At 38.0% G+C, this 27,408-nt stretch overlaps 2 protein-coding genes across 2 annotated transcripts in view; one reads left to right on the forward strand and one right to left on the reverse strand.

The window, feature by feature from the left end:
* LOC140728338 (inactive phospholipase C-like protein 1) overlaps positions 1-5,479 on the reverse strand; it is a 315,913-nt gene extending 310,434 nt beyond the window's left edge. The window contains exon 1 of the mRNA XM_073046922.1: positions 5,390-5,479. The gene's annotated coding sequence lies outside the window, so the exon portion shown is untranslated. The remainder of the gene's footprint in view (positions 1-5,389) is intronic.
* The window catches only part of LOC140728340 (protein boule-like), a 109,956-nt gene continuing 87,858 nt past the window's right edge, over positions 5,311-27,408 (forward strand). Inside the window, exons 1-4 of the mRNA XM_073046925.1 lie at positions 5,311-5,419; positions 13,178-13,330; positions 13,433-13,524; positions 20,661-20,715. Of these exons, the coding sequence (XP_072903026.1) occupies positions 5,402-5,419; positions 13,178-13,330; positions 13,433-13,524; positions 20,661-20,715 (318 nt within the window). The 5' untranslated portion in view covers positions 5,311-5,401. The remainder of the gene's footprint in view (positions 5,420-13,177; positions 13,331-13,432; positions 13,525-20,660; positions 20,716-27,408) is intronic.

Genomic DNA, 27,408 nt, shown 5'->3' on the forward strand with positions numbered 1-27,408 from the left:
GTGTGTGTGCACCTCCTCCTTGAATGGTAGCAATAAGAAGAGGGCATACCCTGGGTGATGTGGGTCCTTAATGATGGATGCCACCTTTGTGAGGCATCGCCTTTTGACACTGTTCTGGATGCTGGTGAGGTTAATGTCCATGATGGAGTTGGCTGAGCTTACAACTTTCAGCAGCTTTTTCTGATCCTGTGCAGAGACCTTTCTATACCAAACGGTGATACAATGTTAGAAAGCTCTCCATGGTACATCTGTAGAAATTTGCGAGTGTCTTTGGTGACAAATGAATTCTCCTAAAACTCTGTGAAATACGGCCTCTGTAGTGCTTTCTTTGTAATTGCATCAGTGTACCCGTATATCTTTCCTCAAAGGAAGGTGACCAAAACAGCATATAGTTCTGGCCTCACCAGTACCCTGCCCTTCTCAGCTGCAGCATAACCTCTCTGCTCTTAAATTCAAGCCCTCTAACAATGAAGGCCAATGTTCCATTTGCTTCTTGATAACCTGTTGCACCTGAAAAATAATCTTTTGCAGTTCATGCACAAGCATTCCCAAGTTACTCAACACAACAGTATGCTGCAATCATTGACTATTTAAGTAATAAACTGAACTTCTATTTTTTCTTCCAAAGTGTATGACCTTGCATTTACCAATGTGGTACTGCCATACCTTTGTTGACTCACTTAACCTATCTGTATCTCTCTGCAGATTCTCCACAATTTCTGCAAAATGTGTTTTTCCACTTTATTTAGTGTTGTCAACAAACTTAGATACACTATATTGGTTCCCTCTTCCAAATCGTTAATGTGTATCACAAGCAGTGCCACTACAATTACCACTGACTGCCATCCCGAGAAACACCCATTATCCCAATTTTCTACCTTCTATTAGTTAACCAATCCTCTCTCCATGCTAATACATTATCCCTAAATCCATGGATCCTTATCTTATGGCTAAGTCTTTAATGCAGCACCTTATTGAATACCGTCTGGAAATCCAAGTATATTACATTTGCCTGTTCCCTCTACCCTGTGCTCTCCTTATTTCCTCAAAGAATTCCAGTAGGTTTGTCAAACAGGGCCAGCCTTTCCTGAATCCATTCTGTCTGCATGATGGAACCACTTCTATCTAGATGTCTCGTTATTTCTTCCTTAATGATAGTTTCAAGCTTTTTCCAGACTAAAGAATTTAAGCTAACTGGTCTATAGTTACCTATGTTTTGCCTACGTCATTTTTTAAATAGTGGTGTAACATTCACTGTCTTCCAATCTGTCAGTACCTGTCCGGAGCCCAAGCATCTACCATAACTCATGCCGCTTCTTTCAGTACATGTGATACATTCCATCAGAACCAAGAGACTTGTCTACTAGTTTACTTATCACTACCTCTTTAGTGACAGAAATTGTATTGAGGTCCTCACCTCCCATCACATCCATAACACGTCTCTTTGACATGTTAGATACATCTTCCACTGGGAAGACCAACACAAAATCATTGTTCAAGACCTCGGCTAGTTCCAATTTCCCAATATTAATCCACCCTTCTCATTTTCTAAAGGGCCCACGTTCATTTTAGTCATCTTTTCAACTTTATAAAAATCTTTTAGTTTTTATATTTTGTACCAGTTTACTTTCATAATCTACCTTTCCCCTCCTTGCTTACTTTGAGGTTATTTGGTGCTTTTTTCCAGTCTTCCAGTTTCCCCACTGCTCTTGCCAACTTGGTATGCATGAGGTTTTAGTTTGGTGCCCTCTTTTATTCCCTTGCTTATCCAAGGCTGGATCTCCCCACCCTTACTGTCTTTGATTGTAACTGGAACGTACTTTAGTTGAGCACAGTGAAAAATATTTTTGAAAATCTTCCCATGTTCCTCAACTATCCCACCATATACACTGTGTCCCCAGTCTATGCTAGCCAGCTCCTCACCTCTTTCCACCTTCTGCAGGGACCATTCCCTCTGACTCCATGGATCATTTATCCCCACCCACGTCCTTCCTGATCCTGGCACATTCCCCTGCAATCACAGGAAATGCAAAAAATGCATTATCCTCCGCAACTTCCACCACCTTCAACAGGACCCCACCACCAAGCACATCTTTCCTTCCCTACCCCTCTCAGCTTTTCGCAGGGATTGTTCCCTCCGCGACTACCTGGTCCACACGTCCCTCCCCACAGAACTCCCACCTGGCACTTATCCCTGCAAGCGCAAATGCTACACCTGTCTCCACACCTCCCCCCTTACCACCATTCCGGGCCCCAGACAGTCCTTCCAGGTGAGGCAACACTTCACCTGCGAGTCTGCTGGAGTCGTCTATTGCATCCCATGCTCCTGGTGTGGCCTCCTCTACATCAGCGAGACCCGACGCAGATTGGGGGACCGTTTCGTTGAGCATCTATGCTCCGTCCGTCACAATAGACAGGACCTCCTGGTTGCCACCCACTTCAACTCTGCCTCTCATTCCCATCTAGATATGTCCATACATGGCCTCCTTTACTGCCATTTACTGTCCCCTATATCTATTACTGGGCTTCGGCCCTCTCTTTCCCCCCCCCCCCCCATTCCTGATGAAGGGTCTCGGCCCGAAACATTGGCTACTCTATTCTCACGGATGCTGCCTGGCCTGCTGAGTTCTTCCAGCGTTGTGTACTTAAAAGGCAATATAGTTATAAGTTATACAGCAGTGCAGCATGTATACATTATCTGTTGTAATAAAGGTGGAAATTTTTCATGCAATATATAATCATAAATTTGGAAGAATTTATAATTTAATTACATCCAACTCATGGATGAAATTTCCCTTCATAATTAATCAGTAGTAAAAGGGGATTCTAATTACCTGTGCAAAACACTTGGATCCAACTTGTCTCTAGTCTATGGTGGCACAATTTTAAATTTTATTGACTATGCATTAGAATTAAGCACCCTATCTACACAAAACCTAATATTGGGTAACATTTACCATTTTGGTTGACCAAAATCTATGGTTCACCATGTAGACAATACATGACATTCTATTGCATAGCATGCTGTAGTTCAAAATATAAAATACAGGAAATAGGTCACATTGACCTATTAAGATAAGCATTACCATGGGGAAATAATTCCTTTAAAACATATCTAAACTTCAACAGGGGTTAAAATAATTTGAAGGGAAGATAACCATGCAGCAAAAACATCAACTTACACCCTAAACCTAATGAGGAAAAAAATATTTTAAATGGGAACTACAAGTATATAGCCTGTGTCTGAAAGCATGTCCAAAAGTACCCAATATCATTGACAACCAAAGGTGAAAAACATTGATTTATCCTATGTTTTCCATACAGAAAGCACCAGTGCACCACATTTTTGCAGGTTGTAGGAAAAGGAAAAACCATGTTGTCTTTCCATGTTAGTAGCCCTGCCTGTCAACACAGTTGTCAAATGTGAAGGATTTCCAGTTGTCTGTTCCCATCATTTCCTAGATCCTGTACTTTCTGGCAGTGCAATTCAAAATGGAAATCAGGTCAAATCTGTTCTGATTGTTAAGACATACAAAATTTGCTTGCAACAAGCTGAACATTTCACTGTCAGGTACTATATGCTGATTTTGACAGTAGCACACTTCCTTTCCCAGATCAATCTAATATATTGATTATATGTAAGTACATTTCTTCAAGGATTTCATTAAAAGGAATTTATGTTCCCAATATATTTATTGTTAAAAGCAAAGGGCTGGACTTCGGAAGTAATGGAAATACAAAAGAGTCATCAATGTGTGGTGAAGAGTTTGGGGCTGAACTTAGTTATGACATGTCCCTGTCATTACTTGTCTATAAGAAACTGAATTGATGAGATAGATAATGGCATAGCTATTAAAGCTGCTGCAGCATATTTTCAGTTAACCTATTCAATTCTGATTTGGGGGGGGCGGGGCTCTGTATGGACTTTGTACATGCTTTCTGCAAGCATATGGGTTTCCTCCTGTTCCAGTTTCTTCTTGCATCCCAAAGACACATTGTTTGGCATGTTGATCGGCCATTGTACATTGTTCCTAAAGTGTAGGTAAGTGGTAAAATCGGGGTTGGGGAGATTCATTGATGGGAATAGAGGGAATATAAAGATGGGACTAAGGTTGGAATAGTGGAATGGATAGTTTAATGGTTAGTGTGAACTTGGTGGGCCAAAATGCCTATTTCCAAATGCCAAATAAAGGAAGTCAATCAGACATCTGATTTTTATTGCTTCTGGAACATTATTGCAGCTGTGCTCTAAATGGATAAAATCAGAAAAAAAATTCTGACTTAATTCTGGTAATTGCACATTTGATAACATTGGAATGCTATGTCCCATCTTCACTTTTTTTCCTACAGCATCAGATTATGTTAATTTTGGAGCCAACAGGCAGCAAATAACAATTAAGGAAAAATCTGCATCTGTTTTCACGTGATTATTTTTGTTTCCAATGAATTAAGATCATAAAGCATAGGATTATCTTTGTACTGGTCCACCAGGTCAGTTAAAAGTTGCATTTTGTGTTTCAAGGCATATGCCGGTGATATATAAAATACTGATCCTAAAAACCAAATAATTTGTTTATGTAATCCATGTGCAGTTATAACGCATGCTGTACGGAAGATCAATAATTAATAAAACAAGAAGCTGTATTGGGAGGTGTTTGTATTCATTTTGATACATCGAAGTAAGAAGCTTCAATTTCCTACTGAAGGGTTGTGCGACAACTGATACTTAAAGAGGAATGTCGGGCTTGGGAACTCACAGCCCTACGATATGAGAGCAAAAGTGCAATGATAGGCATCCCATAGTAGGGGAGAACTGCACACCCTGCGTTAACAAGACCTCGAAGCAAACTGCGGCAATTATCTTCTGGGGAGTTGCTTGCTTGCTTTCCTTTCCTTTCCTCAACACAATTGTCCAGCCAAATCTCTAACCTAACACGAGAGCCGCATATAGAATTCACGGCCGGCCTCGTAATTCACCCTGACAGTGAACTAACTGCAAGATGATTGACAACAGCAACAGTCACACGGTGCCTTGAGGAAAACTAACTGAAAAGAAAAAATGCACAACGCGGAAACAGTTTGTGATAAGAGGGAAAAAAATCCAAACTAAATGCAAAGTTTCCAGTTGCAAGAGGTCCCTGGGTGGGAGGAGTGGGGGCAACCGCTGGCACGATGTTGTTCAGAATTTAAAAGAGATTTGATTGGTCTCGTGAGGTGGAGCCGGTTTCAGCCGCCCCTGATCTCTGCTTGACGTGGTACAACCCGATCATTTAAGGTGCTGCCAATTGCCCACAAACCCAAGTACGCAACCAACAGGCTGCTTTTTTTTTTCTCTTTGCGTTTGAATAAAACAGGTACCACCCCCAAACATTAAATAACTGAAGCTGACCTGCCTGAGCAGATGGATAGCGAAGGAGTGGTGAGTGGCGGCTGCGTGGGGAAGGGAAGAGGGTGTTTGACGGCAAGCTTGAGTTTGTTGTCCACTCACTCGGCGAGCGATTACGGGGATCAGGTTTGGCTTTCCACGCTATATTACTAACACGTCGGCCGCAGCGCCCTTGGCTGTCATGTGTAAACTATTTATAAATCAGGCCGAAGGGAACGACCTGTTGTTGGCCCCGCGGGCTCGGAGAAGCGGGCGAAGCTTGCGAGGCGTGTCCTGGCGCAGCATGGATAACCACGCCACGACTCTAGCTCGACGCCAGTGCGAATGAGGCGACCGAAACCTTCAGCGTACTATGTTTTTTATTTTTCTGTATACAAGGGAGAAGCTGTGGAATTACAGTTCTCAATATTATTTAACTTTTTACTCCAAAAACAGAATCGGGCAATTCACGTTCAGGTAAATTTCAGACAGTTAACACCCTCGGAAACTGGTGACTCGGAAGATTTGAACGAAGAAATAATTCGAGGGACACGGGCGTTAAATTCAACCCCTGTCTTAGTGATTCCCCCCATAATAAACGACATAGCCCTCATCGACTACGGGAGTGCAACCAATGCTCCGGTTTTATTTGATCACTTACTTTACTGGCGAAAAATATACAGAGGGGTGTGAGCTTTAACGGCCGAACTGAAGTTGCCTGAGGTGGCCGTTTCCCGGGGAGGTCCGTGTTTGTGGGTATTGCGGGGTAGTTCGGCCTTCGGGGAGGGGGAGGGGTGGCTGCGAGCGTCGTCCTCATGCGGTTTCCCGCCGAAAGCCGTTGCGCGGGCGCACTGGTTCCAGTTCTCGCCCGTTTGCGCAGCCACCCGGGGCGCGGCCGCACACGCCGTAACTGGCACTGGCAGAAGGAGAGAGAGAGAGAGAAAGAAAAATCACGAACGGAATAATTGTTCTGAAAAATTTTTTTAAAAAAGAAATCGAATAGGTGCGAGTTTTGGTTTTAAATGGCGACGGAGTAGTTCAAAAGATAGAGTGCTCCGCCGCTAATTGTAAAATGGAATGAAATTGTGTGATTTTTAAAAACTAGAATGTGCTTGTGGGGCGTGGGGAAGCGTGTTTTTTGAAAGATGTATTTAAGAATTAAACGATCTTTACACAGCGGCGGGGCCTCGGTCGTCGTGCTTATTGCTGTTAGGGCGAGGAGCCGCGTGCGTGAAATAACGGTTTTCGTACTTCGGGCTTTCGGCAACGTTACAGTTTGAATGTCGTTCACTCGCAATCCCTCCCGGCATGTATTGCAAATATTGCGCCAGGTTGGCCCCGCAACTGCTAAATATCGTATTTTTTTCCGAAAAGTGTTTTTAAGCTTGCTATGCGACGGGAAATGATGGACTTACTTGAAGTTTTATAAATGAATTATACATCGTTCTTGAGAGTATAGCAGGCAAAAGGTTCTGCAGGGTGCTAGAGGTTCATCTCTAGGCAGGTGAAGGGTATGGTAAGTTACGATATTGTAAAGCAACGATTTAAAATTGTCGAATGAATCAAGGCACGATCTTTTCATGGCAGAGATTTTATTCCTAAGGTTTTGATCGAAAGAGCTGAGGTGAAAATACACATTTATCTTTGAGTCATACTCATTAGTAAATTTTCCCAATTCCAAGATGACGACATAATTTATGCATGCTTTATTTGTAGTATATAAGTAACCATCTAATTGCAGTAATATAACTTTTTCTAGTTAGTTTTCTCAAAAATCTGGATTTATACAGGGGTTATGAATGGTTTATTCAAATTGAATAAAAGATCACTGAATACGTGTGGAAAAGTAAATACTTTATATGACACGACTGAACACATCTGCTATCATTTTTGAATAATTATAGCATGAATATAAAACTTCGGGGGGGGGGGGGGGGGATTGGATAGTATTGCCAAGATCTAGGAAATGAGCTTGCCTCACACTACATCTTGAGATACACTTGGTTGGTCCCAGGGATTAATGCACATTTATGTGCTTCAAGGCTGCCAACACCTCTTCTTTCATAACAATATTGATATGTTTCAAGCATCACTGTTCTCTTGCCTGTGAATTCCCTAGCTTCCACATGCTTCTCTACAGCAAATACAGACATGAGGTACTCATTTAAGACAGGCCATTTCCTGTAACTCTTAAAGTAGACCTGCCCTTTCCCTAGTTATTCTTTAGCCCTTAATATAATTGTAGAATCTTTTATTTAGGATTGTATTTTGCTATGCACTGCCTATATAAAGTATTCTTTTTCCTCCTCCCTCTCCCCCAGAAGTTTTCATGTTTTACTGTTTTCCAACATTGAGTCAAGTGACTTAATTTGGCTGTTTTGACATGATCAACAGAAAGACTTTAGTGTCAGTGAAAGCAGATCTCTACTAAGTGATATAAATTAATTACAGATATAAAACACAAAATTATTGATTGCATAAGTATTCACCCCCTTTAAATGACACCAAATCATCATTAGTAAAACCAATTAGTTTTAGAAGTCACAGTTGAATTGAATAGAGGTCTGTTTTGGGGGACCTGTGTACTGTTAAGGTGTTTCAATTGATTGCAGTAAAATTACACCTGAATCTGGAAGGTCAAATTGCTATTGAGTCTCTGTCCTGGCAAAACCTACAGCATGAAGACAAAAGAACACTGCAGGCAACTCCACAAAAACTGTGGATAGTGTGGAGGGCTGTCAGAGGTTACAGCAGGACATTGATAGGATGCAAAACTGGGCTGAGAAGTGGTAGATGGAGTTGAACCCAGATAACTGTGAGGTGGTTCATTTTGGTAGGTCAAATATGATGGCAGAATATAGTATTAATGGTAAGACTCTTGGCAGTGTGGAGGATCAGAGGGATCTTGGGGTCAGAGTCCATAGGACACTCAAAGCAGCTGTGCAGGTTTGACACTGGTTAAGAAGCATATGGTGTATTGGCCTTCATCAATCGTGGAATTGAATTTAGCAGTGGAAAGGTAATGTTGCAGCTATATAGAACCCTGGTCAGACCCCACTTGAGAACTGTGCTCAGTACTGGTTGCCTCACTACAGGAAGGATGTGGAAGCCATAGAAAGAGTGCAGAGGAGTTTTACAAGGATGTTGCCTGGATTGGGGAGCATGCCTTATGAGAATAGGTTGAATGCACTCGGCCTTTTCTCCTTGAAATGAAGGAAGATGAGAGGTAACCTGATATAGGTGTACAAGATAATGAGAGGCATTGATTGTGTAGATAGTCAGGTTGTCACAAGAGGACACAAGTTTAAGGTGCTTAGGAGTAGGTACAGAGGAGACGTCAGGGGTAAGTTCTTTACTCAGAGGTGAGTGTGTGGAATGGGCTGCTGGCAATGGTGGCGGAGGTGGATACGATAGGGTCTTTTAAGAGGCTTTTAGATAGGTACATGGAGCTTAGAAAAACAGAGGACTTATGGGTAAGCCTAGTAATTTCTAAGGTAGGGACATGTTCAGCACAACTTAATGGGCCATAGAGCCTGTACTGTGCTACAGGTATTCTATGTTTCTAAAAGATTATTGAAAAGCATAAGTCAGGAGATAGATACAAGAAAATTTCCAAGTCACTATCCCTTGGAGTATAGTTAAGTCAAGCATCAAGAAAACATGGCATAGCTGTAAATCTGCTTGGAGCAGGCCATCCTCAAAAACTGAGTGACCATGCAAGAAGGGGGCTAGTGAGGAGGCCATCAAGAGACCTGCAACAACTCAGGAGGAATTACAGGCTTCAGTGGCTGAGATGGGAGAGACTGTGCATACAACAACTGTTGTCCAGGTGCTTTGCCAGTCACAGCTTTGTCAGAGTGGCAAAGAGAAAGCCACTATGGGGGGGGTGGGGGGAGAGAGACTTACATGAAATCTCTGCAAGAGTTCGCCAGAAGGCATGTGGGAGATTTTGAAGGCAGCAGGAAGAAGTTTCTATGGTTTGATGAAACCAAAATCGAGCTTCTTGGCCATCAGACTAAACACTTTGGCATAAATCAAACACCACACATTTAAAAAAAACACCATCCCTACCATGAAGCATGGCAGTGACTACATTATGCTATGGGGATGTTTCACTGTAGCAGGCCCTGGAAAGCTTGTGAAGGTAGAGGGTAAAATGAATGCAGCAAAATACAGGGAAATTCTGGAGGAAAACCTGATGCAGTCTGCAAGAGAACTGTGATTTGGGAGATTTGTTTTCCAGCAAGACGATGACCACAAGCATAAAGCCAAAGCTGCACAGGAGTGGCTTTAAAAACAACAAAGTGGCCAAATCACAGTCCAGACATCAATCCAATAGAGGATTCATGGCTGGACTTGAAAAGGGCTGTTCACTCACAATCCCCATGCAATCCAACAGAGCTTAATCAATTTTGTAAAGAAGAATGAAGGGGAAATGTGTCCAGATGTACAAAGCTGATAAAAGATCTATCCACACAGTCAGGCTGTAATTGCTGCCAAAGGTGCATCTACTAAATACTGACTTGAAGGGGGTGGGTGAATACTTAATTATTTTGTGTTTTATCTTTGTAGTTAATTTAGATCACTTTGTAGAGATCTGTTTTCACTTTGACACAAAATAGTCTTTCTGCTGATCAGGGTCAAAAAAAGCTGAATTAAATCCACATTAAATAAAACATGAAAACTTACAAGGAGGTGGGGTGAATACTTTTTATAGGCACTGTATATTCCAGGGATGTCTCATTGCCCTTCTTTGCTGTCCTGATTTTCGAATTAAGTATAGTCCTGTGTTCCTTATTCCTCATGAGATTCACTTTATCCCAGTTATCTATGCATGACAGACCACTGCTTTCCTCTCAAACTCACAATATTTTTAATCAACCAAGGTTGCCTAATCTTCCTAACATTGCCCTTCACTCTGTATTGAGCATCCTGGTATTGAACTATTGTATCTCACTTTTTAATATCCTCCCCACATACCAGCTGCCCCTTTACCTGCAAATTAACCTTCCCCAGTTTAATGGTTTTTAAGGACTAATTTTATCTTTTTTGTATCCCTGAAACTAATGGAATTGTGGTTACTGTTCCCAAAGTGCTCCCCACTGACATATAAGCCACTTTTGCAGCCTCTTCCTGAGAGATGACTGAATGTAATCTTTTTTCTGCCCCAGGCATAATAGTTTAAACTCTACTCCATCTAATCCCTTAGAACTAAGGCAGTCCCAGTCAGCATTAGAGGGGTTAAAATCATTTGGCCTATTGCCACCTGCTATTCTTAGACCTATTTGTGATTTCCTGACGTGGTTCAGTAATTCCTGATAATTTTGTGGGGGTGCTATCATATCCCCTTAATTCTAAGTTGTACCTTTATGTATGTATGGTGTATGTTCCACCAGAGTATCCTTCCCAAGTTTTGTAGCCAGTGAATCACAAACAAAAAATTTTCTGACAGTGTTCATAAAATTATCAGATTGCTTCATGTTTTCTGAATCAACAAACCCAACAGTTGAGTTAAACTGGACTGGATCTGATGTGAGTAACTAGCTAATTCAGAGAATTGCAAAGAAATTCTTTCAGTCCTATTGCCATCGTTTCGTTCATGAAATTCACTAATACATACTTAAGAAAAATTGTTAAAAATACATGTACCTGCAATGAGTTGGATAAGATAAAACCTTAATGATACCTTTTGTGTTCTAGCAAAACATCAATTCAAAGTCAGTCATAGAACAATACCACACAGAATGAGGCCATTTGGCCGATCTCATCTGTGCCAAACTATTAATCTGCCTAGTCCCATCAACCTACTCCTGGACAATAGCTTCTCCATACTCCTCTCATCCATGTGTTTTAAATGTTGAAATTGACCCTGCATACACCTCTTGCACTAGCATCTCATTTTGCCTGTAAACATTTCACCTTTCACCCATAGCCCATAACTTCTAGTTGTAGTCTCACCCAACCTCAGTGGAAAAAGTCTGCTGCATTTACTCTATACTTCTATTGAATATTCCCACAATCTTCTATATCTTGGGGAACAAAGTCCTAACCTGTTCAACCTTTCCCTATAACTCAGGTCCTCAAGTCTCAGCAAAAAAACTTTATTTACAACTTTATCTACCTGTGAAGCTACTTTCAAGAAATCATGGATTTTTGTGGCACAGCACAAAACACAACCATCTTTGACCGCTCTGGCTTCTTCTGCAAAGCCAATGTCTAGTCCAATTTACTACCTTGTTTTGAATGCCAAGCAACTGAACCTTCTTGATCAACCTCCCAAATGGGACCTTGTCAAAGGCCTTGCTAAAGTCCATGTAGACAACATCCACTGCCTTGCCTTCATCAACTTTCCTAGTAAATTACTCTTAAAACTAAAAGATAGGTTAGGCATGAACTACCACACAAAGTCATGTTGACTCTAATCAGTCTGTCCAAACACTCCTATATCTTGTACCTTAGAATTATCTTCTGATAACTTTCTCACTACTGATGTCAGGCTTACTAGCCCGTAATTTCCTGGCTTATTTTAAGAGCCCTTCTTAACACAACAACATTAGCTATCTTCCAACACCTCATCTGTGGCTTAAGGGTGTTTTAAATATCTTTGCTAAGGCCCCTGCACTTTCTGCGTTAGCCTCCCACAGGTCGAAGGGAACACCTTGTCAGGCTTTGCCTCAAGACGGCAAGCCTCACATCTAGACTCTATATCCAAATCCCAAGTAAATGCAGGTGCAAAAAAAAAAAAATCCATTGAAAATCTCCCTCGTATCTTTCAGCTCAACACAGATTGCCACTCCGACCTTCTGGAGGACCAACTTTTGTTTTTATTGCTTGTTATCCTTCTGCTCTTAATATATCTGTAGAGCCCTTGAGATTCTCCATCACATTATCTGCTAGAGCAAACACAGGTCTTCTTCTAGCCCTCCTGATGTCCTCCTTGAGTGTTCTCTTACATTTCTTGTACTTCCCGAGTAACTCATTTGTTCCAACCTTATTATACCTACTATGCACTTTTCTTTCTTAACCAAGGGCCTCCAATATATCTCAAATCGAGGTTCCTTTCTTGTTGGGACTTGTATGTACTGATTAAGGAAGCTTTTCTGAACATATATGACAAACACTTAATATTATCTGTAAAAGTTCCAAGTAAATTTATTATCGAAATGCATATAGCTTCAAATACTACCCTGAGATTCATTTTTGTGCGCATTCACATGGAGACAAAATGACCACAGACTAGATAATGAAAATACTGAATTTAGAAATTGTCAGAGTAGCTGACAATGGTGTAGGGTACCCACCATTAAAAGCAATTGACTATAAAATCTAAGTAGGGATTTTATTTTTAACACAAGATGAAAATGGATAAAGATTAGCTTTATTTATCACCTGTACATCGAGACATACATTGAAAAGTGTCATTTGTGTCAACAGCCAGCAGTCTAAAGATGTGCTGGGGGCAGCCTGGAAATGTTGCCACAATTCTGACAGCAACTGCTATGCTACTGCGCTACCCAGGGTAGTCATGGACGATCCCTGGAATTCCTTAATTTTATTATAATTAACAAAGCATTTTTATAATATTATAATAACTTGTATATAATATATAACTTATTATAATAGACAAAGCATTTTATTAGTATTGTTAATTGGGATTTGAAAATCGGGTTTTATTTTCTTCCGGTTCACTTCTAAATTAGGTGAAGGGGAGTTTTATGACTAATATTTGCAAGACTGTTTTTGTGAATTGATTACATTAGAACACACTTAATAATTGTGAGCGGATTTTTTAAACTAATTTCTCTTTTGCAGCAGCAAAATACTAATCTGCCACAAATGGATTCTGCATCTCCATCTCCCAACCCCGTTTCTCCAGTGCCATTGAACAGTAACAATCCAACTAGTGCTCCAAGATTTGGAACAGTTATTCCCAATCGGATCTTTGTAGGAGGAATTGATTTTAAAGTTAGTATCTTGTACTCTAGTTGCTTTCATTTGTTTTCACCAAGTAAGAGATGTTGGATTCAAGACCATTTGTTTCATGCAATCGTGTGGTTTTTTTTTCAGACAAATGAAAATGATCTAAAAAAGTTTTTCGCTCAGTATGGAACTGTTAAAGAAGTCAAAATAGTAAATGACAGAGCAGGAGTTTCTAAAGGGTGAGTAAGTATAACAGTTTTGAAGAGACTTTGTATTCACTTCAAACTGGTATAAAGGTTAATGGTAGGTGAGGAATTGTGATTTTGTATTCAGGGAATGTCAGAAACAGGTGTGACAAAGTTTGATTCTGGTTTCTCAACAATCCTAACATGATAATTTTGGTATGTGCACTATTGATGGGAACTTTACAGGCTGAGTATCCCAATCTGGTATTAACATTTCTGATTATATTAAACATTTAAATGATATTTTAACTAGAATATTAAAGTTCTCTACTTAAAATATTGAACCAGATTAGAATCTATTTATTAAATAAACTTTGAACCATGCTCTGGCTTAAAAAGGTTGTGTAAGAGTTTGGCTGATCAAACTCAATGATGATTGTGTTGATGTTGCATCTGCGTAGATTGCAAGAAGTTCCTGTTGTTTTGTGTTCCAGTAAAAAATATACTGAAACCACATTCTTGTTCACTATTGCTAGGTTAGGTCTTTATTCTTTGTAGCATAGAAGGTTGAGGGGGGACTTGATAGAGGTATTTAAAATTATGAGGGGGATAGTTGACGTGGATAGGCTTTTTCCATTGAGAGTAGGGGAGATTCAAACAAGAGGATATAAGTTGAGAGTTATGGGGCAAAAGTTCAGGGGTAACACAAGAGGGAACTTCTTTACTCAGAGTGGTAGCTGAATGGAACGAGCGTCCTATAGAAGTGGTAGTGGCAGGTTCGGTTTTTGTCATTTAAAAATAAATTGGATAGGTATATGGACAGGAAAGGAATGGAGGGTTATGGGCTGAGTGCAGGTAGGTGGGACTAGGTGAGAGTAAGCGTTCAGCACAGACTGGAAGGGCTGAGATGGCCTGTTTCCATGCTGTAATTGTTATATGGTTATTGCATAAAGGTTAATCGTAGTACTGAAAGAATTTTAAAGTTGAATTAGAAAATATATTCACTTTGGGATGCTGAAAGAGTACGTCATTTTATAAAAATGTACATGGAGAGAAAGGAAAGGAATTTTTATTGAATTGTTCAAAATTGCTGAAGTTTTCACAGGGTAAGTAATCTTAAATATTTCTAGTTTCAGAACAATCAAGTTCAAAGTAAACTTATCAAAGTACATTGTTTCCATATACTCAGGTCTCGGCCCAAAACGTCGACAGTGCTTCTCCTTATAGATGCTGCCTGGCTTGCTGTGTTCCACCAGCATTTTGTGTGTGTTTGTTTCCATATACTGTTTTGATAATTAATTTCTTTGCAGGTGTGTATAGGGAAAAAGACATATAATAGCTCTATGAAATCTATCCATAAACAAAGACTGATAACAAATGTGCAAAGAGGATAAACTGCGAATTTTTTTAAAAACCAAGATCATGAGTTGTAAAGGGTCCTTGAAATTGAGTCTGTAGATCATAGAATCAGTTCAGAGTAGAGATCAGAACAGTGTGTGCACATCGATTCTTGAGCTTGATGGTTGTCGGGTAATACACATGTTGCTGAACCTGATGGTGTGGGACCCAAGGCTTCTAATCTTGGTAGTGAGAAGAAGGCATGGCCTAGACTGTGGTGGTCTTTGAATGCTGCTTTCTTGTGGTGGTACTCTATGTATATGTACTCTAACGATGGGGAGAGCTTTATCTGTGATGGACTTGGCTGTATCCACCACTTTCTGTAGTGTTTTTGTTCCTGTGCATTGGTATTTCTGTACTAGGCCTAATAATTCAGTTTATTGCTCTTGTAGACAACATTGAGCCAAAATGTGGCTCAGTAGTACACGTTGTAGAGCTACTTCTTTGCAGCTTCAGCAACCTAGATTCGATAGTGACCTTTGATACCGTTTGTGGAGGTTCCATGTTCTTTCTTTGGGTTTTCTCAAGGTGCTCTTGTTTCTTCCTACATTCAAAATTTTTAGACTAATAGGTTTATTGGTCACACAAAATTATTCCTAACATGGAGGTGAATGGTAAAATCTTGTAGCAAAGGTGTGGTAAGATTTTGAGAAGAACAAACTTGGTTTTGGGAGGATTAGTGAAATCATGGAGAGGCCTACACGAGTGGGTGTGGAAAGGATGTTACCTTTGCTGGTACAGCCCATCATGCCCATACCAACTCAACCAGCGCAAATCCATAACCATGCTAATTTTTTACCTTCATATATAAAGCTGAGAATAATAGGGCCACTTGGAGAAGAATCATTCTATTACTTAGAAATATTAAACTTTAAAATTTAGTTTTCCTGCTGGGAAGATGGCAAACATGTTGCTCTCCAGACAATTTAAATAACTTAACAAAAGGATGTCAGTCAGACTTAATCTAGAACAATTTCTGAAAACTACACAACCATCTAGCAGATTTGGATCCAGCATGTTCTGAGAGGCTATTATCTTATTTAAAAAGTAAAGTTGGGGCTCGATGGTTTTGAACACTGCATATGCAGCCATCTAATGGTGCTGTAACAGGAATGTGGAAAACTGCTTTATCTCGTGTGACTCTGGACAAGAATATTTTTGTGAACTAATTGAATTTTTTCGAGGTAGTTCGAGGGCATTTGTCGAAACAATACTTTTGATAAGTATCATGAGAAATTATAGGTATTGATGTGAGAAGATAGCATTTAGGTTGACATTTAATATCTCAGGTCATGATTTTTTTTCATCGGAGCACTCCAGAACAACATTTATAGTGGGGTAAATATTTTTAATCTCATGGACTAAGAACTGAACGTTCAGTTTATTAAATCTGTAAAAGCTGATTTGAGAATTAACAAGGTTTTTATTGGCTTTTACAGTTGGAAAGAAACAAGTTAATTGGTTTATGTGTGCTATGTGAGTGCAATAATGATTTTTGGGGGGTAGGAATTCAACTGGAAGAAACAGTGAAGGTTAATGCTGTGTAAAACTTAAAAGATTTGGTTTAATGGTCTGTAGGACAAGAAATATTAATCAAGTTCAGTGAAAGAGTTTTTAACTTCTCTAAACCTGTGTAACAATGTTCATGGGCTTAAAGCAGAGGCAAAGGACTTGGACAACACACAAAATGTTGGTGGAATGCAGCAGGCCAGGCAGCGTCTATAGGAAGAAGCACAAATGTCAACAGTGCTTCTTCCTATAGATGCTGCCTGGCCTGCTGCGTTCCACCAGCATTTTGTGTGTGTTGCTTGAATTTCCAGCATCTGCAGATTTCCTTGTGTTTGCAAAGGATTTGGAATTCTGATTATTCCAGTACCTGATAACTTCACAGTGGAATGGGTAAAAAGGAAAGATTGCTCTTGATGAAGGATCTGAGTAAGAAACATCGACTGTTCATTCATTTCCATAGATGCTACCTGACCTGTTGAGTTCCTCTAGCATTTTGTTTGGGTTATGTAAGCACCTTACTAAATTGAAGTAGGAGAAACCCATTAGTTACAAGGCACAAAATGTATGCACTGGTTAGCTACAGAAAGAAGAGTTAAAGAAATTGCTTCAGAGCACTATCAGGAAATTAGCCAATCAGTAGAAAATGAACGATCTTCACAATGGAAAACTAGACATAATAAGTTGCCAAGCTAGAGTACCACTATCAGAGGCAAGATAACTTTACCCCTTTCACAAGGCGAAAGTGGAATTCTCAGTTTTTAATTTCTTGGAGTTAACGTTGATATTTTACTTTCTTCCTTCTCCTTTTGGTTCTAAATTGAAGGTATGAAAGGTGGGAATAGTTCTGTGGGAGCTGACTGTTCTCCGGTGCCATCGCTAAGTAGTCAGTTTTCATGGTAGTCTTGACAATGGATGTTAGTAGCTTTTTGAACATAGAGTTAGTTAATCCATCTGAATCTGTTGCTTTCTGGAATCTTGCACATGGGTAAGGGTAGTAGGTAACAATGGGAGCATGGATTATTTCTTGGACTTTGCTGGTTTGCATAATTTTGTCCCCATGTGGTATATTGGTATTGAGTTATTAAATGAGCCTGTCAAAACCTGCAATATATTGATGGCTTGCATTGGTAAATGTGAATATTTATTCTATTTTTGTTTATTTACTGCAGCTTTTTTTGATTCTGAAATCATTTTTGGACTATGAGCCATGCTTGCAAATATAAATTGGAATATGGTAGTACCTTAAAAGAATCACACAAGTAATGGATCACTACAAGAGATCTATTATGTCAAATGAACATGTAAAGCTGCATTCCATCTTCAACAAATTGAAAATGTGCTATAGACATCTATGTGTAACCTACTACCAGATGCTAATAGCAAGCATTTTTCTTCCAATTGTTTAGTTAAATATGTGGTAATACACAGGTGCAAAAGTACCATAGTAATTTACAAAAACAAACTGCTTGAAATACAAGGCAAAATGTCAGAGCCACCTCTGGATGAAGGCAATGATAAATTTCATCAATGCATCCACATTGCTTCTGCCCATTGAACAGGAAAACATTTGAGATTTTAAAAAACTCACTCTGCCCATGACAAGGATCCAGTGCAATCTTCCTGCTAACCCAAATGTACATTGAGGTTTAAAAGATCTACCAACTGTAGAACCATGTTTGTGCAGCACAGTAAAACTTTATAGTGAGAAATTACGGAAACATACTCATAGCCTTGCCTTTCTCATCTGGGAGCAGATGGACATGACAGAAAGCTCCATGTCATGATAGTGATTATAATCAAAAAGGAGACAAATCTGAATGTATTAACTCCCAACAGGGAAGCTGTCAAAATGCACTTCAGTTGCCTTTGATAGGCTCACTGAATCATTGTTCTTCAAAAAGTAAAATGAGTGTGATCTTCACAGAAAGACAATGCAAAGCAGTAAGCAAATATTATGCATTGTATTTCTTTGACCTTACAAAAGGCTTCTTCTGTCAACCTGGAAGGTATAGTATTTGCAGATTTGTTTGTGAACAGAAATAAATATCCATTCTGCATCTCCTACATGATTTCATGCAAGCAGTGACAACTAAGTTTGCAATGCATCCAAACCCAGTGCAGACTGAGGTGAAACAATGCTGTCATCCAGCTGTTTCTCATTATTGTATTGGACCTTTCATTCAATTAAGAGTCTCACTGGAGTAAAGAATGGGAAACAATTCAAAATATGTCACCTTTATTCTGAAACCAAGATTATTCCATCCTTGGTCGCTGTGCTCCCTATGTAGAGGACACGGTGTATATACACATTCAGAAGTTCATCTCCAAGGCATTGCTGACCCTTAAATCAAAGTAAGCAAGTGAATGGGCCCTGTATTAAGCACCTGCAGATTATGGTCCTCCAGAAATCTGCCCCAATCTTCAACAAGCCCCAAGAGAACTCTCATAGAAGGTGAGCCATTTTTCATTGAAAAAGGATATGATGAAATCCAGTACACCAGCTTAGGCTTTGGCTGTGAGGAAAATTTGCAAAGGTTAAGATCTCACTCAATTCCGGGTAAATTCTGCTCTGCCAGGCAGAAATGTTCTCTCCTCTCTTGTATGCTGCAGAGATAGGTACCCTTCAGCGGGCATCTGAAAGTTGTTTCTATAAAACCTTCCAAATCTACTAGCAGGTTATGTGGCTAACGGTCCCTCCCAGGAAACTGCAGTAGAAGCATAAAAATATACCTTGGTAATTAGCCACTCCATTTAATGCCTCTGTCCTTATTAACCTCCTCAAAACTGACAGAACCTTGCTGAACCCTACAAGATGACTGATCTTCAAATTGGAAGAAATAATTCTGCAATTTGCTGGAGTAAATTATTTTACAATTTTATAAATATTCTGGTAATCTCTTGGTTGTGAGTTCCTGTAGGGCAAAGTCACAACTTCATTGTCAGCAAGTTACTAATTATCACATGAATAAAGTTGTTTTTATTTCCATGTTTTTCCTCCATACACAAAACATATTTCAAGTTATTAACTATAATAAAAACATTTATTTCCTAGGTTCTATAAATTGTGGATTCTTCAATATCTGGTCTATCGTTAAATTGTTACAGTCATTGGACTAATCACCAGTGATAACAATTCACCAGGAAGTAAGCTAGAGTCTGGCACAGTCACAACAACTTGGAGCTGAATGCCCTCAAAACAGTGGATATTCATATTGACCAGAATAAATATGCCTCTTCTCCACCAGTTCATCATCAAAACTCTAAAGTTGGTACTTTCGGTATTCAGGTTCCCAGGCATCATTATTTCACAGGACCTCATGTAGGAGAACCCTATCTCCTAAATTAAGAAAAAGAATTGGCAGAGGATGTGCTTCTTGCTGAATTTAGTAAAAGTCTATTATCCTCAGAAGATACTGGAGCGATTCTACTCCACCACCATAGAGAGCATCCTCCTATCACCCATTAGTGTCTGATTTGTTGGAGCATCCTCTCACAATAGTGGAAACTTTAAGAGGCTGTGAGGTCAGCAAGAAATACACTTGGCATGAGCCTACCATCGTTGGACACTAGCCACCCTGTAAACTGTTTTTCCATCAACTCCCTTTTGGAAAGCACTGTAGGGCTGTTAAAACAAAAACTGCATGTCATCTTAAAAGTTCATTCTAGATAGCCTACCCCCCCCCCCCATTGCCACAATCACTACACTGCACTTTAAACACTTTACACCACTTCTTACAATGCTGTTTACATGCAAATACATATTGTTATTTATGTACATTTCATTCCACATATTCCACATCATACTTTAACCTGAGCCGTCTTGGCCAAAACTTTAGGTGTGACTTAAGTGAGAATGTTCTATAAGTGCAATCAGAAGATTTCTTGTCCAGTGTGATGATTGTTAAAATATACTTAAATGTGTTATTCCCTTTAATGGTAGAATATTGCTTTAAGATGTTGAAATTGCATAACAAATGAAGACAAAGGTGTACTAACACTAAGAAATGTGTGGGATAAAAGCTTAGATCTGGTCTAAGAAAGTCAACAGCATTTTATCTCCTTTTACGCTTAATAGACTTAAGTTTTTCTGCTGAAGCCATCTGTCTTTTCAGCCTACAATTTATTTTTGAAATCAGTCATGATCTACTTACAACTATATCAGATCAAATTTAAAAATGTGGAATGTCTAAGTTTTCAGAAACTAGTGAATAATTGTTTCTACTTTTGTTCCTTGAATTTGTCACATGCATCTAAATTAATGTATAGCCTATACTTTCCTTCAGATATGGGTTTATTACCTTTGAAACCCAAGAGGATGCTCAAAAAATTTTACAGGAGGTAAGAGCCAATGATTTTAATTTCATGTATTTTATTAAATGTAATTTTGCTTTATTTGTTCTCCATCTGTTCATGATCCAAACTATAAATTGATCTAAGAAGAGGGAGTTTGGAATATATCTCTTGTAGGAAAATATTAAAGTGTGTATTAGACTAATGAAGAAAATACTTTTTTTTGGTATTAAGTATATAATACTTAGCATTGTCAATCCATTTTTTTCTTGTTTAATCAAGTTGCACTCTTAGATCTTCAAAATAAGGAAAGACCAAAGTAACACCAGATATTTCTTGGCCACTTGAATCAATAACTTTTGTATACAGGTAGTCCCCGAGTTACGAACGTCCGACTTACGGACAACTCGTACTTATGAACTGAGGAAGGACAACACCATCCGCCATTTTAAGTCATTGCATTTGACACTGTTGAATGTTTAACTTTGACTTAAATTTTTCTTAGTAAGGTTCACCCTGACCCCGCCTGCCCCCTCCCCCCCCCCCCCCATTCCGGTCGACTGGTGGTGCAGTGAGATCAGCGCTGGGCTGGAGAACAGAGTTTCCCGAGTTTGATCCAGTGATAGACCATTCCCGTACCGGGTTGATGTCAAGCTCGCAACTCGACCTCGTAAAAAAAACACTGCCACCTCCAGTTTAAATTCCCACACAGAATATTGTGGATGATCAAATACCCAAACCCAGTACAGCCCCCACTTGTCCCATTTAGCCTGTCTCAATGCGGTGATCCTTGGGACCCAGTGGACCTTGGGAGCCGGCAAAGCTCAGGAGCTGCCGCCCGCAGTGTTTCTGTTCCATTGACAGGAAGCGATTGCAATTGGAAAATAAAGTGGAAATAATAAAGCGTTTGGAAAGAGGTGAAATGCCATCGGTCATTAGAAAAGCGTTAGGTTACAGTCGGTCCAACAATTTTAAAGCATAATGGATAAAGTGAGAATAATGGAGCATGAAAGGCCCTGCCCCGATGAAAGCTACAATTATTACTAACAACGCAGTGCTTTAATTATTGGAGTACATACGTTTCTTAAGTGTATTATATGCATAGAAAGGTAAAATATATACTATATACTAAGACAATTGTTTGACTAACTGATGCTAAATAATACCAGATGTACTTGTTCTGACTTCTGTACAAATCCGACTTAAAGACACTCAGGAACGGAACTTGTACATAACCCGGGGACTGCCTGTATCACTCAAGAATGTCATAGGAAAGATTGCATTATAAATTACCATTGCTTTTTACAGAATAATGTTTTCTTAAAATATTCCCTGAAGTAATTAGGATATTCAAGTATCTCTCAAATTTCAGATTCAGATTCAAAATTATTGTCAAATTATTGGATCGTCATTGCAGACAATCATGATTCGATGATCACTCTGATTGTTATGATATGCTTAAATATACTCAGTTGCCTCTTTATTAGGTACTTCCTAAAACTAATAAAGTGGCCACTGAGTGTATCTTCATGGCCTTCTGGTGCTGTAGCCCACCAACTTCAAGGTACGACGTGTTGTACATTCAGAGATGATCTTCTGCACCCCACTTTTGTAATGCATGGTTATTTGAGTTACTATCACCTTCCTATCAATAGAACCAGTCCACCCAATCTTCTCTGACCTCTCTCATTAACAAGGTGTTTTCATCCACAGTACTGCCACTCACTGGATGTTTTTCTGGAAACTAGAGACTGTTGCACATGAAAATTCCAGCAGATCAGCAATTCTTAAATTACTCAAACCACCCTAGCTGGCCCAACAATCATTCCACATTCAAAATCACTTGGATCGCTTTTCTTCCCCGTTCTGATTTTGATGCACTGGTGATAAGTCTGTCATCCAGGTAAACAGTAATCTCAAGTCTTTTAATATAGCATCCATCAGCCATTGAAAATTCTGCACTGAATTTTTTTCAGTCCAAACAGCATGTACAGAAACTCAAAAATGCCAGCCAGGGTAATCATGTCCTCCAAGCACACATGCATCTTTCTTTCTTTCTCAATCTTTTTATTATTGTTACTAATATCAACAAAATAAAATTAATACAAAGATAATGGGATTACAAACATACACATTTCAACTAAACATAAAAGAATACATAAGCAATGATTACAGTATAAATGAGTATTCCCAAATCATGAATGATACAATATACAAATAAACAAGGTAAAACTAGGTAATAAACAAGGTAAAACTAGGTATATCATAGTATATATTAAAAAAAACAGAAAAAAGAAAGAAAAAAAATTATGCAAAAGAAAACATCTAATAACTAATAAAGGAAAAATGGGGGGGAAAGGGCTGTTTATAATATCTCACAAAAAAACAAAATGATCAGTGTCATCAACTCCGATCCTCACAACATATATAAAATCAAAACTGGAAAAACAAATAGGCTTGGAACAGGGTCATATTACATCATATGAAAATATTGAATAAATGGTCTTCATATTTTTTCAAATTTAATAGAAATATCAAATACAACACTTCTAATTTTTTCTAGATTTAGACATAACATAGTTTGAGAAAACCAATGAAATTCAGTAGGAGGATTAATTTCTTTCCAATTCAACAAAATAGATTTTCTAGCCATTAATGTAAGAAATGCAATCATTCGACAAGCGTAAGAGGATAAATGGAGTGAGTCCATCATTGGTAAACCAAAAATTGCAGTAATAGGATGTGGTTGTAAATCAATGTTCAATACCGCAGAAATAATATCCAATATATCTTTCCAATATTTTTTCAAAAGCGGACACGACCACAACATATGAGTTATCTCAGAATGACATCTGTCACAAATAGGATTTATATAGGAATAAAAACGAGCCAATTTATCCTTGGACATATGAGCCCTTTGCACAACTTTAAACTATTAATGAATGTTTAGCATATATAGATGATGTATTAACTAACTGAAGAATTTTATCCCAATTCTCAATAGGGATAGTAAGGTTAAGTTCTCTTTCCCAATCATTTTTAGTCTTATAAAAGGGCTCTGAACTTAACTTCATAATTATATTGTAAAGTTTTGATATTAGCCCTTTCTGAAAAGGATTTAGTTCAAACAAATTCTCCAAAATACCTGAAGACACAAAATTTGGAAAAGTAGGAAGTACAGTATTTAAGAAATTCCTAATCTGTAAATATCTAAAAAAATGAAATCTAAGCAAATTATATTTATTAGATAATTGCTCAAAAGACATAAAACAATTATCCAAAAATAAATCGGAAAATCGTAGTAATCCTTTAGTCTTCCAAGCTGAATAAGCTTGGTCTATAATAGAAGGATAAAAAAAGCAATTGGATACAATAGGAATATTTAACACAAACTGAGTCAACCCAAAAAATTTCCGAAATTGAAACCATATACGTAAATTATGTTAAACTATCGGGTTATCAATTCGTTTCGGCAATTTAGAAAGAGCAAAGGGAAGAGAAGTCCCTAAAATAGAACCCAGTGTAAATCCTTGTACAGATTTAATTTCCAGGTTCACCCAGTGAGGGCTAAAAGATATATCCCAATCCTTTAACCAACATATCGGATATTAACTGCCCAATAATAAAATCTAAAATTAGGCAATGCCAATCCACCTTCCTTCCTTGCCTTCTGTAAATAAATTTTACCTAACCTAGGATTTTTATTCTGCCATATATATGAGGAAATTTTTGAATCAACATTAGCAAAGAAAGATTTCGGAATAAAAATAGGTACCGCTTGAACTATATATAAAAACTTGGGTAAAATAACCATATTAATAGCATTAATCCAACCTATCAGAGATAAAGATAGTGGTGACCACTTAGTAAACAAACATTTAATCTGATCGATTAAGGGTAAAAAATTAACCTTAAATAAGTCTTTATAGTTTTTTTGTGATTTTAATCCCTAAATAAATAAGAGTCATTAACTAATTTAAAAGGTAAATTTCCATAAATTGGAACCTGTCTATTTAAAGGAAACAATTCACTCTTATTAAGATTTAATTTATACCTGGAAAAATCACTAAATTGAGCCAACAATGATAAAACTGCAGGAATGGATTTCTCAGGATCAGAAATAAATAATAATAAATCATCTGCATATAATGATAACTTATGTATATCTGTCCCACGATTAATGCCAAAAATGTTCTGTGATTCTCTGATAGCAATTGCCAAGGGTTCTAAAGCAATATCAAATAATAATGGACTAAGAGGACAGCCTTGTCTAGTACCCCGAAATAAACGAAAAAAGGGAGATCTTTGTTTGTTAGTAAGCACAAAGGCGACTGGAGTATGATATATCAGTTTAATCCAAGAAATGAATGTCAGACTAAAATTAAACTTGTCAAGCACATTAAATAAGTATGGCCATTCAACTCTTATCAAATGCTTTCTCCACATCTAATGAAATAACACATTCTGAAGTGCTATGTGAAGGAGTATAAACAATATTCAATAATCTCCTAACATTGAAAAAAGAATAGCGATTTTTAATAAAACCAGTTTGATCTTCCAAAATAATTTGGGGTAATACCTTCTCCAGCCTGGATGCCAGTAACTTGGAAAAGATCTTGGAATCTACATTCAATAAAGATATTGTTCTATAGGATGCACAGTCAGTAGGGTCTTTATCTTTCTTCAATATTAATGAAATGGAAGCTCTATAAAAAGATTGTGGCAAATTGCCCAATCTAATTGCTTCTTCAAAAACCCTGCATAACCAAGGAGAAAGAGTAGCGGAAAAACATTTAAAAAATTCTACTGTATACCCACCTGGACCTGGTGCTTTCCCAGAATTCATAGAGGAAGTAACCCCTTTAATTTCTGCATCCATAATAGGAGTTTCTAATATTGAAAGATCATCTGATGATAATTTTGGAAAATTCAATTTCCCAAGAAAATCACGCATGGTATTACGATCATGAGGGAATTCGGAATGATACAGGGAGGTATAAAAATCTTGAAATGATTTATTTATCTCATCATGGTTAACTGTCAGATCCCCATTCTGCTGACGGATCTTAGTAATTTGACGTTTAACCAAAGCATTCTTCAATTGACTAGCTAACAGTTTACCCGATTTATCACTATGTATATAAAATCCGATCTGGTTTTCATTAATTGATTTTCAATCGAAGATGTAAGTAATAAACTATGTTCCATTTGAAGTTCAACCCTTTGTTTGTAAAGCTCCTTACTAGGAGTAATGGAATATTTCTTGTCAATCTCTTTAATTTTAACAACCAACAAAAGAGTTTCCTTCTTGATGCGTTTTCTCGGACCAACAGAGTAGGAGATAATCTGTCCACGTATATATGCTTTAAAAGTGTCCCAAAGTGTTCCGCAAGAAATATCATCCGTGGAATTAGTTGAAAAGAAGAAATCGATTTGTTCCTTCATAAATTTAATAAAATCTGGATCTTGCAGTAAGGTAGAATCAAATGGCCATTGTCTAGCACTAGAAGCTGTATCCGTAAATTTAATAGAAAGTTTTAATGGAGCATGTTCAGAGATGGCTATAATATCATAATTACAACCAATGGAATAAAACAAGTCAATAAAAAAAATAATCAATTCTCGAGTAGGAATGATAAACGTGAGAAAAATGAAAACTCTTTGTCCTTAGAATGCCGAAATCTCCAAATATCAAAAATTTCATTATCAGACAAAAAAGGGTTAATACAAGTGGCCGACTTATTAGGTAAAGTCTGAATAGATATAGATTTGTTCATCAAAGGATTTAAACAACAATTAAAGTCACCACCCATTATTATATTCATTTAGATTAGGTAGAGAAGTAAATAAGGACTTTAAAAAATCGGGACAATCCACATTTGGAGCATAAACATTAACCAGAGCAACCTTTTTGTTAAAAAGTAAGCCAGTAATTAACAAAAATCTACCATTCGGATCCGAAAAGATGATATTTTGGACAAATGCAATAGAGGAGTCAATAAAAATTGAAACTCCCTTTGGCATTCGAATTCGAATGATACTGTTGACCCTTCTAAAACCTAAAAAAGTGATAATTGTCCTCTTTCCTCACATGAGTTTCTTGTGCAAAAATAATATGAGCATTAAGTCTTTGGAATACTTTGAAAATCTTTTTCCATTTAATCGGATGGTTTAAGCCATTAGTATTCCAAGAGACAAAATTAATGGTCTGAGCCATATTTCTGAAATCAACCCTTTGGTATATAAAGGGTTAACCAACTTATGAACTCATGCACCCGGAAGTGACGAAATCGCGGACTTTTTTGTAGTTTAAAATCAGCCCAAATGAAAAATTTTTTTTAAAAAAACTGATAAAAGAAACATAAGATTTAGAAAAAGACCTCCCACCCCCCACCCAAGAGGAAAAAACAAGACTACCCCAGCAAGGGATAGGCTGGAGAAAAAGAAAAAATGAAACTAAATCTACCCCCGTATCAGCAGAAGAGAACTCTGTATATAAAGGATTAAAAAAAAGATCCACCCAAACTCTAAAGAAATAATAATCACTATATTAAAACTAAACCACTTAATATAATTGGTAGTAAAAAAAAACAAAAAGAGTATAATCACTAGTAACTTATAAATCGGATTAAAACCCAAACAAACCCTAAAAAAAAATTTAAACTATGATAAGAGATGCATTATAGGAAGAAGACGAGAGAAAATAAAATGGCGAAATAAAAAAAACCCACAAATATTTTA

This window comes from Hemitrygon akajei, chromosome 5 (assembly GCF_048418815.1).
Source record: "Hemitrygon akajei chromosome 5, sHemAka1.3, whole genome shotgun sequence".
Taxonomy (NCBI): Eukaryota; Metazoa; Chordata; class Chondrichthyes; order Myliobatiformes; family Dasyatidae; genus Hemitrygon; species Hemitrygon akajei.